This window comes from Antechinus flavipes, chromosome X, assembly GCF_016432865.1.
Source record: "Antechinus flavipes isolate AdamAnt ecotype Samford, QLD, Australia chromosome X, AdamAnt_v2, whole genome shotgun sequence".
Lineage (NCBI taxonomy): Eukaryota > Metazoa > Chordata > Mammalia > Dasyuromorphia > Dasyuridae > Antechinus > Antechinus flavipes.
In genome coordinates, this window is record NC_067404.1 from 1,125,854 (window position 1) to 1,140,741 (window position 14,888).

The 14,888-nt window shown below is 30.8% G+C and overlaps 1 protein-coding gene across 1 annotated transcript in view; it reads left to right on the top strand.

Moving 5' to 3' along the window:
* Nucleotides 1-14,888, top strand: part of LOC127542761 (transcriptional regulator ATRX-like) — a 167,851-nt gene that overhangs the window by 85,470 nt on the left and 67,493 nt on the right. The window contains 3 exon segments of the mRNA XM_051968551.1: nucleotides 3,924-4,030; nucleotides 5,817-5,925; nucleotides 10,667-10,844. Of these exon segments, the coding sequence (XP_051824511.1) occupies nucleotides 3,924-4,030; nucleotides 5,817-5,925; nucleotides 10,667-10,844 (394 nt within the window).

A 14,888-nucleotide genomic window follows, 5' to 3' on the forward strand; every position in this document is an offset into this window, starting at 1 on the left:
CTTGGCCGGAAGTCGCAATGTATTCTTTTCAAAGTTGATAAATCCCAGTGGAAGAATCCATACTGTAAGATTAAAACATAGAGCAAGCCCTGAGCTAAATTAGAAGAGGGAATTTCCTTCTTAGGAGTTCCACTGTGAATGAAACCTCTTCTAGTGTTATGTGTACTCTCCCTGCCTTCCTCATCCCTCCATCCCACATTAAAAAATTCCAAGGACTAATAAATTTTGACTACAGAATAATTTTAAATTATTTTCATTAAAAAATGCTTCCAAAAATAAATGAATTATAAAATATGTACATTGTACATTGTTTTTTAGCTGATAATCTATTATACAAGATTGTTAATTTCTACCTTGTTTTTTGCTTCAATATCAGCTTTATAGTGAAGCAGTTTTGCTGCTAGGCCTATTCCCAGAAAAAAGGAAACATAGTGAAGAGCATTGTTGCTGCCATCCCCAATATTAGGGTCTGCACCATGTTGAAGCAAGATAGTTGCACACTCCTCCTCTTCACACTGTATTGCCTGTCAGCATAATATATACAAAAAAAAATAATGTGATGTAAAATGGAATATATTCAAACATAATTCATGATATTTAAATAAGATATTTACTAACTTTTCTTAATCAAAGACAGAAATCCAAATCCATTTCAATGAACAGCATAGTTAACTAATGTGTACCTTCATGAAAGGTGTTCGACCGTCTCTGTCCAACAAATTCAGGTCACATTTTCTCTCTATTAAGAGAGACACAACAGCTGGATGTCCATTACAACAGGCCAGATGAAGACATGTTCTACAGAGATAAGAGAGCAATGTGATTGTTTGATAATATACTACGGCAATCAATATTGTACCATTGTTAGGATAATTTTTAATTGATCAATTAAATTAATCTCTCTCTCTCTCTCTCTCTCTCTCTCTCTCTCTCTCTCTCTAATAGGAGTTACAGTCATGCTATTTGACAAGGCAAAAAACAAAGGAAACTACATTATAATGAATGGAACAAAAGGCAGCAAACAAATTGAATTGGTCCAATTGGCTTGGTACCAAAATTTATTATGAAAATACTATTTGAGCTATGAAGAGACATACACTAGTAACCCAGGAATGATGGAAGACTTTAGTATCCCTCATTTAATGGTGTGAAACAGCAGAAAAAGAAAAGAGGAATTTGGACTGACGTAATTAAGAAATATTCCTACAGATGCCAGGGACATTCAGTGCATCCCACAGAATCAATATTTGTCTTATCACTGGACGTCAGTGATTCTGGGAGACAAAATGAGGTTAATGATTTTGCCATTCTAGTTTACTTACAACTAATTGACTCACAAGTCAAGACACCACACCGATTAGGGATTATCATTAATTTTCTAAGAAGACAAATAACTATTTTCAGTTCTGTGTAGTAAGTTCTGTTCCAGAGTTTGCATGACTTAACAGTCTCAGGACTTTACTCTTCTCACGAAGAGGGAATATTCTTTAGTTGAGCTCCAAGGCCATATTCTTTTAACATTGTTATTACTCTTTTAACATTGTTATTACTATTAATACTTTTCAGATAATCTTGAAAGTATATTTGGAATCCAGGTATAAGATTTCATTAAAGTTTAGGCATACAGATAGTAGTACGTGGAAAAGAAAGTGAAAAAGTATAAGCCCATAAGCAATATCCACTGAATCACAAAAATTTAGAATAATTAACAGATGAATAAACTTTATTGAAATTGTAAACCTAATATTATTCCATGGACTAAATATGATTTCTATAAATTCCAAGTATTCTTTTAGTTTTCAGATTAAAAGCATAACGATATTTATATTGTCTTGTGTTGGAATCTTTACAAACTGCTAACTCATTAGAGTTGATAGATTACTGTTCTGATCTTACAAGAAGATGTTTTGGGCCAGAACCTGAAACAAGGTACTAAGTAGAACTAATTAATACAGTGCTTGTGTTCACAACTTTATTCATTGGAGTTCACAAGTATGGGAGATTCACCAAGTTAACTGTGTGACTTTGTGGATTCACACCTCTCCTAATCCCTGCCTCCAGAAGGAGGAGTCGGCCTTTGGGAGATCATAGATATAGAAGCTCTTAGAGCTTCAAGTTCGTTCCTTCGGAACATTGCCAGGGGTCGGAGAGGAGCACTCTGGGAAGAAGCCCACAAGCCCTCTCTCGGAGGCAAGAGAGATTCATTCCAGTTTCCTTCTTGGAGGCTGAAGGACAAACCTCTGGATTTGGAGACATTCGGAGGGAGCTTTTGGAACCAAGCAGGAACCAAGAGAGGCCACTAAGAAAAAGTAACCGGCCTACTCTAGAAGGAGAAAATAAATATTTGCATTTTATCACCTGGCTATTTTGAGGTAATTATTACTTTTAACAGAAACTAAGGCACTTTCAGAAAACCTCCCAAGAAACCTGCTCCCAGAGAGAACCATCTTATATTTTAAAGAAGAAAAACACCACACTTACATATCCTTCTAATAGCGAATTTTAAGTTTACACTTAATTTTTTATAGTTCTGTCTTCTAAAGAAAACTCATTTTGGTTAGGATTTCCTATCTCAAAAATATCTCAGAGGAACTATTTCTGATGCAAATTTTTCTTGATGATCAGAAAATAGAAAAGATTTTTTTCCCTTTTCTTTTAGGAGTAATTTTTTTTTTAATTAGGTAGACATTGATTCTCTTTTTTAAAAAGTCTAAAGAACCATCGCACATAAATATCATGTTTTATATATATTTTAAAGTTCTCCACAGCACTTAATCAGCATGGTGCTTTGCCAAAGCTCAGATTCATTAAATAAATAGTAAGAAGAATGAATCTAAGTAGCAGTATATCACTTTTCTGTCAGATTAGTAAAATTATCTGTTAAATATTCATTGATGATCAAAATTTTAGTTAATACCATGTACTTAATTTGAGAAAAGTCCATAATAAAATAAAACTAAATAGAATTGGTTTCAAAACTTAATATTTGAAATTGGATGTCTCTAAAGTTCATTTAATTGAAACGCCAAAAAAAAGGGCCACATTAGGTAGATTTTTTAAAACTGATATTAGCCTACATTTTTTTCTAGTTGATTATTTATATTGTCTTGTGTTGGAATCTTTACAAACTGCTAACTCATTAGAGTTGATAGATTACTGTTCTGATCTTACAAGAAGATGTTTTGGGCCAGAACCTGAAACAAGGTACTAAGTAGAACTAATTAATACAGTGCTTGTGTTCACAACTTTATTCATTGGAGTTCACAAGTATGGGAAAGTCACAAAGTAAACTTTGTAACTTTGTGAATTCACACCTCCCTTAAAGCTTTTAGGGCCAGAGAGAGCTATGGGAGAAAACCCATAATCCCTCTCGTATCCCACAATTCCTCTCTTTCATATAAAAGAAACAGACAGAGGCTCTTGGACAGATTTCACCGGAATTACATGAAGAATGGAGCTGGCTGGATGCTGAAGAAAGCAGAGGCAGAGACTGAAGGACAAAATCTTTGGATTTGGAGATATTTGGAGGGAGCTCTTGGGAAGGTGAAAATAAACGTTTTTTTTTTTTTTTTTTTTTTTTTTTTTTACCCGCTGGCTGCGTTTCGGTGATTATTACATTCATCTGCAGCTAAGATGGCCTCCAGAAAACCTTCCCAAGAAACCTGCTCTCCCCCAGAAAAAACCTTTATCTTATATATATTAAAGAAGAAAAAGAACACCACAGTCTTGAGTTTCAGTTGAGAAGTCATTTCTTCCCAAATCCTTCTAATGTAGGTTATTTTTGCGTGTTATTTGGTTTATGTGTCATTACATAGGAATGCATATAACATTAAACTATGATGGCATAAAAATGAGAATATAAAGCTCATAACAAGGAAAAAGCAATTTCAGTGAACAAATCACCGTTTTCTTTTACTTCATAGGCTGGTATTTAGTCAATCCCTTATATCTTTAGACTTGATTGAAGATTTTCTTGAAATGGGGAGTAAGGAAAACTCAGATGAAAAAGACAAGCACAAAATTTATAAAGGTAAGTTGATCTTTAATATTAATTTTCTGAAAAAATTAATATTAAAACACTATATAACTAATAATAAGACAGAGCTGGTTTTGTGGGAGAAAAGCCAATAAAATAGGGGATTCATTGAATAATAAGATTTTTTTTAAAAGAAAAAACCAAATTACCAATATCAAAAATAAAAGGGTGAGCGTATGACCAGTAAATGAGCAATTAATAGGAACTCTTTTCCAGTTAAATTCACTAAGTTTGACAAATAAAACAGATGAATAAAATTAGCCAAATTGACAGAAAATAGGATACTTAAACAGCCCCATCTTAGAAAGAAAAAATTGATGAAGCCATCAGTGCGTTGTCTAAGAAAACAATCTCCAACACTATAGATTCTTAATTAACTAAATTATGGCAAATCTTTCTAGAACAATGATTTCCAATCATATATAAACTGTTAATAATAAACAAAAAAAGGAATCCTTCTAAATTCTTTTTTTTTTTTTTTTTTTTTTGATCCTGGCACTGCTACCTCAACCAGGAAGGACAAACACAGAGAAAGAACATTGTAGCCCAGTTTCCCTAATGAATACTGATGAAAAAATTTTAAATTAAATACACATGGATATCATAGCAAAATATCAAAAGGCTGCTGCTGCAGTATGACCAGGTGAGATTTATGCCAGGAAGACTGAACTGATTGAATCTCAGGAAAACTATCAGCATAATTGACTACATAAATAACGAAAGTAACAAACAGCATAATTGTCCATCTAAATAATCAAAGTAATAGAAACCATATTATCTCAACACATGCAGAAACAACTTTTGACAAGAACTCTCTTTCTTAGAAAGATTAGAAAGCATAGGAATAAATGGAGCTTTCCTTAAAATGATCAGTATGCAACTAAAATGATTGACAAACATTTGTAGAGAAAATGAGCTTGAAGCCTTCCTGGTGAGATAAAGGGCGAAGCAAAGATACACTTGACAGCCACTGTTATTCACTATTTTCCTAGAAACATTATTATGATAAGACTAGAATAAAATGAAAGGGGTTAAAATAGGCTGTAAGAGAAGAAAATCAACCCACTCTGCAGATCATATGATGGTATACTTGAAGAATCTCCCAGAATCAAATTAAAATTTTGAAATAATGAATACTCCTAGAAAAATTGCAGGGCACAAAATAAGCCACTTTAAATTACTAGTATTTCTATATATTGAACAAGCAACAAGAGATGGAGAAATTTAATTCAACATATCAGCTGGATTTAATTGAGAATATCAGCTGGTAATGTGAAGTACCTTAGGAATGTACCTACCAAGACAAACTGAAAGCTGTATGAACACAGAAAACATGTTTTTCACACAAATAGTGTGAACAGTTGGGAAAGTCTTTTTTGCTTATGGATAAGACAAGCCAGTATAGTTTTTAAAAAAGATACCTAATTAATTCTTTATTCAGTGTTCTACCAAAGTGCAAAATGTTTAGTTTTTTGAGCTAAAAAATATCTAAAAGAAAGGTTGAGTATTAAAGCAATTAATACTTAAATAGCAGCTAAATGGCCATCAATTAAAGATATAATTGAAAAAATTCCAAGATGTATTTGGAGAATCTGTTTTTCTAGGCATTTTGGCTATGTAACATTTACTTGAATAATTTTCAGATTTGAAACATGGTTTTTAGGAAGATTAAATATTTCATGAAACTTGATTTTGTGTGCATGTGCAAGATACCTTAATAATCATTCTAGTATATTGCATGTTTTAGACTGCAGTGTAAATAGTCTCATTTAATATGTAGGTAAAGGAAAATGGATTCGAAATATTGATTATTATCGTTTGGATGGTTCTACGAGTGCACAATCAAGAAAAAAGTGGGCCAACGAGTTTAATGATGAAACCAATGTGAGGTGGGTAATTTTTCATTTCCTTTCTCATCTAGGTTGCAGTTTATCCATGCAGAGAGACCAATTTTTTCTGTTATATACAAGTTTTTTCCCAAGGTGTTTTTATTAATGACTTTATCTGATACTTAGTGCGTATTTCTTGAACAATTTTCAGTCAACCCACATATAGTTACCAAGAGAAGCCATCCTTGAGATCCGCCAAGAAAGGTCTGTCTTTACTGGAGGGCTGGGGCGGTTTTAGATCGGGCGCAGGCGGCGGGCAGCGGCAGTGAGAGCACGGGAGCAGACTGGAGAGGGGTGGGGAGTGATCGCAGCCGTCTTTGCGGGGAGAGCTTCGCCACAGGTTTGGATACTTTGTTCCAGCAGCAAGTCAGCAGCCCAGCAGAGAAGCTAAAAACACCGGGGCTGAAGAATACAACCCCAAACAGCTGGAGTCTCTCGGACCTGGCCGCCCCCCCTTCCCCCCCAACAGTGACTCAGCACGCTCTGGGATCTCAGAGCGCAGGCGCAGCACAGTCCTGCTAGTGCCTCATTGCTGCCCCCTGCAGTCTGGAGAGGAAGCTCGGTAACATACCCAGCCCCTCCCCCAAAGAAAGACTCCAGTTTTTTCTGTTTTTCTTTGGTAGTTTGTCTCTGATTAATAGACAGAATGAGCAAGAAGCTGAAGAGGACTTTAACCCTTGACAGCTTCTACACAGATAGAGAGCAGACTCTAAATCCTGAGGAGACTAAAAACAGACAGTCCCCAGGTGAATCCCCAAAGGAGGAGATCGTCTGTTCCTCAGCACAGATGGACCTCATAGAAGTGATTAAAAAGGCTCTCACAAGGGAGCTAGAAGAAAAATGAGAAAAGGAGAGGGAAGCTTGGGAAAAGAGCCTGGAGAAGTCAGTTAAAGAGAGAGTGGATAAAGAAGTAAAATCCTTGAAAAATAGGATTGGTGAACTGGAAACAGAAAACAGCTCTCTAAAACACAAAATTGGCAAAATGGAAAAAAATTCCACAGAACAAAAGAATTCAATTGGACAATTAGAAAAAAATCTTAAAAAAGTGAGTGAAGAAAATACTTCATAGAAAATCAGAATTGAACAACTGGAATTGAATGACTCGAGGAGACAAGAAGAATCAGTCAAGCAAATCCAAAAAAATCAAACAATGGAAAAGAAAGTGAAATACCTTCTGGGGAAGACAACAGACCTGGAAAACAGATCCAGGAGAGGCAACCTGAGAATCATTGGACTTCCAGAAAAACATGATGAAAAAAAGAGCCTGGACACTATTTTCCAGGAAATTATCAAAGAAAACTGCCCAGAAGTCATAGGAACAGAGGAAAAAATAAACATTGAAAGGATTCATCGATCACCCACTGAAAGGGATCCTAAAATGAAAACACCAAGGAATATAGTGGCCAAATGCCAGAACCCTCAGGCGAAGGAAAAATATTGCAAGCGGCTAGAAAAACCCAATTCAAGTATCAAGGAGCCACAATAAGGATCACCCAGGATCTGGCAGCATCCACATTAAAAGATCGAAGGGCCTGGAATATGATATTCCGAAAGGCTAAGGAACTTGGTATGCAACCAAAAATAACTTACCCAGCGAGAATGAGCATCTTTTTCCAGGGAGAAGATGGACATTCAACGAAGTAAGCGAATTTCATTTCTTTCTATAACTGAATTCATAAATGAGGAAACTGAAGCAAATCAGATTCAATGGTCACATACCAGTTAGTATCTGAGACAGGATTTGAGGAGTCAACCTTACTCCAATCCTCTTACTCTGTCCACTTTGTGGTCATTGGAATTAGTTGGCCATTGTATTCATCAGAATTGCTAAATCTTTCAAAATGATTTATTCTTGTAGTAGTTAGCTGCTTGGCGTTCTGTTCAGCCATTCAGCAATTATTTTTTTTCCATAATTTTCCAATTTTTGTTTTTGTCTTTTTTGCTTCCAGCAAAAGAGCCGATTCAGAACTTTGTCCAAGAAAGTCATTCCTTAATAGTTAGAATTGCATAAGTGAAAGCTTATGGTTTCAGAAAACATGAAATATCTCCTTGGAAAAACTGACTTGAAAAATAGTACGAGGAGCAATAACTTAAAAATTAGTGAATGACCTAAAAGTCATTATAAGAAAAAAGCCCAAGAAAATATCAAGGAGTATTGCCTCATTATTGTTCTATTTTCATGGATTTCAATCTGTTCTAGACACTGTCATGTTAATATCAACTAATATTATCCCATCAATACTTTGGCACTATTTCCCCTTAAAATGTCTATTTTTGTTAACAAACAAGCCTTCAAAGACATAAGAAGAAATGGTTGTTTCCTTAATTTTTTGAGTGTAGTTCTCTAAAATCTGGAGTCATTGTTATTCGTAGTAAAAATAAAGTAGCAATCCTTTAAATAAAAAATAAGTCAAGTATTTTCATGCTTTTTTGCTACTTGATACAGTGCAAGGAATATTAATTCTAGGAATGAGAAAGGGAAGGAATAAGCTAAGCGGAAGGGAATACGGGAACTGGGAGGGAAAGGGGTAAGATAGAGGGAGGAACTCTAAGGCGGGGGGAGGGACACTAAAAAGGGAGGGCTGTGAGAAGCAAGGGGTGCTCACAAGCTTAATACTGGGAAGGGGCGGAAAGGGGAAAGAAGTTCTGAAAAGCATAAACCGGGGTTAACAAGATGGCAAGTAATACAGAATTGGTCATTCTAACCATAAACGTGAACGGGGTAAACTCCCCCATAAAGAGGAAGTGGTTAGCAGAATGGATTAAAAGCCAGAATCCTACAATATGTTGTTTACAGGAAACACACCTGAAGCGGGGTGACACAAGCAGGTTAAAGGTAAAAGGTTGGAGCAAAATCTACTTTGTTTTAGTTAAGAAATAGAAGGTGGATAGTAGATAATGATAGAAATAATAAAACTGATATCACCTATATTTATTTATTCACTACTCTATTGACTAAACTCATAAAAGAACTATTTTATAGATCTAGAAAATAACAATAATGAAATTCATTTAGAGATAAGGTCAAGTGTCTCAGTGGACTTTAATGAAAGAAAAAAGAGTGGGAAGTGATGACATTTTAGCAGCATTAGCTCTAACTAGTCCAAAATGCAGTAATCCTGAGATAGACTTTGTTTTAGTTAAGAAATAGAAGGTGGATAGTAGATAATGATAGAAATAATAAAATTTGGCACCTGTATTGTGCTTCTCCATAGGTTTGCAGAATACTTATAGGTATAATCTCATTTAATTCTAATGTTAAGTTTATTACAGCCTAAGAGAGATTAGGAGATTAGGAGACACTTAACTTGTAAGTATCAGGGGCAGAGTTTGAACTCTGTTTTTTCTAAGCTTAGAACAATCTGTCTGCCTAGAACAGTGGCTAAGTTAGGTAGATACAGGTTTTTTCCTAAGAGAGAGAAGTAATGAATCCCGCCTGCTGGTCTTTCTATTGAATAAAAAATGCTGAAAAAACTTCACAGGAGTATGGCAGAAATTAAGATACTATCAAGATAAATTCCAAACAAACATGTAAGCTAAATATGAAAGGTCATATGATGACACATAAAACTAAATTATGAAGGGAAAAATTACTTACAACCTAATGATGAGTGAAGTTTATAAAGAATTATCAACGAATACCTTGAATAATTGTGTAAAATTAATTTTTTCATAAACAAAACCAATGAAAGTACAATTAGAAGGGAAGCAAGTAATTAGGAATCTGTTTTATAGAAAAGGTTTTTTTTTTTTTAAATGACATTATATATTGTGGTTTCAGCCCTGTTTGGCCTTTAGTGACTAGATTTGGGGTTTTATTGACAAAGACAGAGCAGGGATTTGCCATTTCTTTTTCTAATGCATTTTACAGTTTAGGAAAATGAGGCAAACACAGAAGTATGGGTAACATAGCTAAGAATTGCCTGAGGCCCCATTCAGGTCTTCCTGATTCCAAAAACAATGAACTAATTAATTGCTCTTTCCAAGATTTTTAAGAAAAAAAATTTTTTTACTGTTGTAGCTAAATGGAAAAAGAATTTGAACCTACAGTTCTCAAGTGAATAAATCCAGATCGTACAAATATTTACCTCAATAATAGCGAAAGAAATGCAAAATAAGCAATTGCAAGTTTCTCCTCTACCTCTTGGATTGGCAGAGATAATAATAAAAAGAAAAATGACAAATATTGGAAAATATGTAAAAACATGGATTACAGTTTTGCTACTAAACTAAAAATTTCATCAAGACACTCTTGAAATCCATGAGAAATTCATACTTTTTAAACCATGGGATAGGAGAGGTCATTTTAAACAATGACTGAATTGTACTATCCTTTGATTCAGCTATGTTGTTTTACTTTTTTTATTTGACTTGTAGGGAAATTTTTTTTGTAAGCAAATATGTTACAAGAATTTTCTGTTTCTATTTTAATTTTTTCCTCCTCCTTTCATTAGTAATTGAGATGTTAGAAGAAAGAAAGTAAATACTTGTTAAATAAATTTTAAAAAGTTAATAAGAGAGTACTGATTAAATGTCAGTGTTTCTTTTCTTTTATATTTTGAAGTGTTGTTGATACCTGACATATTCAGACTACCTTAGGTTATTTGACTATATGTTTCTCTCTGGACAACAGGGGAATGAACATAAGTATTTTCTGCCTCATAAAGACCATAGCATATTTATTAACTTTATAAGCATAATCTTTTACGAGACTAGTCACTTTTTTCTTATTAAATTTCAGGGGCCGCCTGTTTCTTATTTCTACCAAAGCGGGGTCTCTTGGAATTAATCTGGTCGCTGCTAATAGAGTAATCATCTTTGATGCTTCCTGGAATCCATCCTATGATATTCAGAGTATATTCAGGGTTTATCGCTTTGGTCAAAAAAAACCTGTCTTCATCTATAGATTTTTAGCCCAGGTAGGTTTCAACTTTTCATGTAACAAAATTGAAAGTAAAAAAACTATTGAAATGATTAATAAAACTAAGAGTTGGTTCTATGAAAAAACCAACAAAATAGACAAACCCTTAGTAAATCTGATTAAAAAAAGGAAAGAGGAAAATCAAATTGTTAGTCTTAAAAATGAAAAGGGAGAACTCACCAGTAATGAAGAGGAAATTAGAGCAATAATTAGGAGTTACTTTGCTCAACTTTATGCCAATAAATTCGACAACTTAAATGAAACAGAAAAATACCTCCAAAAATATAGCTTTCCCAAACTAACAGAGGAAGAAGTAAATATCCTAAACAGTCCCATCTCAGAAAAAGAAATAGAACAAACTATCAATCAACTCCCTAAGAAAAAATCCCCAGGACCAGATGGATTTACATGTGAATTCTACCAAACATTTAAAGAACAATTAACTCCAATGCTAAATAAACTAGTTTTTTTTTTTTTTTTTTTTTTTTTTTTTTTTTTTTTTTTTTTTTTTTTTTTTTTTTTTTTTTTTTTTTTTTTTTTTTTTTTTTTTTTTTTTTTTTTTTTTTTTTTTTTTTTTTTTTTTTTTTTTTTTTTTTTTTTTTTTTTTTTTTTTTTTTTTTTTTTTTTTTTTTTTTTTTTTTTTTTTTTTTTTTTTTTTTTTTTTTTTTTTTTTTTTTTTTTTTTTTTTTTTTTTTTTTTTTTTTTTTTTTTTTTTTTTTTTTTTTTTTTTTTTTTTTTTTTTTTTTTTTTTTTTTTTTTTTTTTTTTTTTTTTTTTTTTTTTTTTTTTTTTTTTTTTTTTTTTTTTTTTTTTTTTTTTTTTTTTTTTTTTTTTTTTTTTTTTTTTTTTTTTTTTTTTTTTTTTTTTTTTTTTTTTTTTTTTTTTTTTTTTTTTTTTTTTTTTTTTTTTTTTTTTTTTTTTTTTTTTTTTTTTTTTTTTTTTTTTTTTTTTTTTTTTTTTTTTTTTTTTTTTTTTTTTTTTTTTTTTTTTTTTTTTTTTTTTTTTTTTTTTTTTTTTTTTTTTTTTTTTTTTTTTTTTTTTTTTTTTTTTTTTTTTTTTTTTTTTTTTTTTTTTTTTTTTTTTTTTTTTTTTTTTTTTTTTTTTTTTTTTTTTTTTTTTTTTTTTTTTTTTTTTTTTTTTTTTTTTTTTTTTTTTTTTTTTTTTTTTTTTTTTTTTTTTTTTTTTTTTTTTTTTTTTTTTTTTTTTTTTTTTTTTTTTTTTTTTTTTTTTTTTTTTTTTTTTTTTTTTTTTTTTTTTTTTTTTTTTTTTTTTTTTTTTTTTTTTTTTTTTTTTTTTTTTTTTTTTTTTTTTTTTTTTTTTTTTTTTTTTTTTTTTTTTTTTTTTTTTTTTTTTTTTTTTTTTTTTTTTTTTTTTTTTTTTTTTTTTTTTTTTTTTTTTTTTTTTTTTTTTTTTTTTTTTTTTTTTTTTTTTTTTTTTTTTTTTTTTTTTTTTTTTTTTTTTTTTTTTTTTTTTTTTTTTTTTTTTTTTTTTTTTTTTTTTTTTTTTTTTTTTTTTTTTTTTTTTTTTTTTTTTTTTTTTTTTTTTTTTTTTTTTTTTTTTTTTTTTTTTTTTTTTTTTTTTTTTTTTTTTTTTTTTTTTTTTTTTTTTTTTTTTTTTTTTTTTTTTTTTTTTTTTTTTTTTTTTTTTTTTTTTTTTTTTTTTTTTTTTTTTTTTTTTTTTTTTTTTTTTTTTTTTTTTTTTTTTTTTTTTTTTTTTTTTTTTTTTTTTTTTTTTTTTTTTTTTTTTTTTTTTTTTTTTTTTTTTTTTTTTTTTTTTTTTTTTTTTTTTTTTTTTTTTTTTTTTTTTTTTTTTTTTTTTTTTTTTTTTTTTTTTTTTTTTTTTTTTTTTTTTTTTTTTTTTTTTTTTTTTTTTTTTTTTTTTTTTTTTTTTTTTTTTTTTTTTTTTTTTTTTTTTTTTTTTTTTTTTTTTTTTTTTTTTTTTTTTTTTTTTTTTTTTTTTTTTTTTTTTTTTTTTTTTTTTAATGACATTATATATTGTGGTTTCAGCCCTGTTTGGCCTTTAGTGACTAGATTTGGGGTTTTATTGACAAAGACAGAGCAGGGATTTGCCATTTCTTTTTCTAATGCATTTTACAGTTTAGGAAAATGAGGCAAACACAGAAGTATGGGTAACATAGCTAAGAATTGCCTGAGGCCCCATTCAGGTCTTCCTGATTCCAAAAACAATGAACTAATTAATTGCTCTTTCCAAGATTTTTAAGAAAAAAAATTTTTTACTGTTGTAGCTAAATGGAAAAAGAATTTGAACCTACAGTTCTGGAGTGAAGCAAGGTTGCCCTCTATCACCATTATTATTTAATATCGTATTAGAAACACTAGCCTCGGCAATAAGAGTCGAGAAAGATATAAAGGAATTAGAGTAGGCAATGAGGAAACCAAACTATCACTCTTTGCAGATGATATGATGGTATACTTAGAGAACCCCAGAGATTCTACCAAAAAGCTATTGGAAATAATTCATAATTTTAGCAAAGTAGCTGGCTACAAAATAAATCCCCATAAATCCTCAGCATTTTTATACATCACCAACAAAACCCAACAGCAAGAGATACAAAGAGAAATTCCATTCAGAATAACTGTTGATACCATAAAATATTTGGGAATCTATCTACCAAAGGAAAGTCAGGAATATATGAGCAAAATTATAAAAAAGTCTCCACACAAATAAAGTCAGACTTAAATAATTGGAAAAATATTAAGTGCTCTTGGATCGGCCGAGCGAACATAATAAAGATGACAATACTCCCTAAACTAATCTATTTATTTAGTGCTATACCAATCAGACTTCCAAGAAAATATTTTAATGATCTAGAAAAAATAACAACAAAATTCATATGGAACAATAAAAAGTCGAGAATCTCAAGGGAATTAATGAAAAAAAAATCAAATGAAGGTGGCCTAGCTGTACCTGATCTAAAATTATATTATAAAGCAGCAGTCACCAAAACCATTTGGTATTGGCTAAGAAATAGATTAGTGGATCAGTGGAAAAGGCTAGGCTCACAAGACAGAATAGTCAACTATAGCAATCTAGTGTTTGACAAACCCAAAGCCCCTAACTTCTGGGAAAAGAATTCATTATTTGATAAAAACTGCTGGGATAATTGGAAATTAGTATGGCAGAAATTAGGCATGGACCCACACTTAACACCATATACCAAGATAAGATCAAAATGGGTCCATGACCTAGGCATAAAGAACGAGATTAGAAATAAATTAGAGGAACATAGAATAGTTTATCTCTCAGACTTGTGGAGGAGAAAGAAATTTGTGACCAAAGATGAACTAGAGACCATTACTGATCACAAAATAGAAATTTTTGATTACATCAAATTAAAAAGCCTTTGTACAAATAAAACTAATGCAAACAAGATTAGAAGGGAAGCAACAAACTGGGAAAACATCTTCACAGTTAAAGGTTCTGATAAAGGCCTCATTTCCAAAATATATAGAGAACTGACTCAAATTTATAAGAAATCAAGCCATTCTCCAATTGATAAATGGTCAAAGGATATGAACAGACAATTTTCAGAGGATGAAATTGAAACTATTACCACTCATATGAAAGAGTGTTCCAAATCATTATTGATCAGAGAAATGCAAATTAAGACAACTCTGAGATACCACTACACACCTGTCAGATTGGCTAAGATGACAGGAAAAAATAATGATGAATGTTGGAGGGGATGCAGGAAAACTGGGACACTGATGCATTGTTGGTGGAGTTGTGAACGAATTCAAGCATTGGGGTGGAAATGAAAACAGTCTGCCTTAATCTATATTCAGAGTCCACATTTCTTTCTCTGGATGCAGATAGCATTTTCGATATATCACCAGTGTTTTGGATCAAAGTATTGAAGAGAGATGAATGCATTACAGGTGATCCCACCAATGTTATTGTATTATGTACAGTGTTGTCCTGGTGATTTCACTTTGCATCTGTTCAAACAAGTTTTTCCAGGTCTCTGAAACTCTATAGTTTCTTGTTTTCCCATAGTATTCTATTATAATCATATACCATGA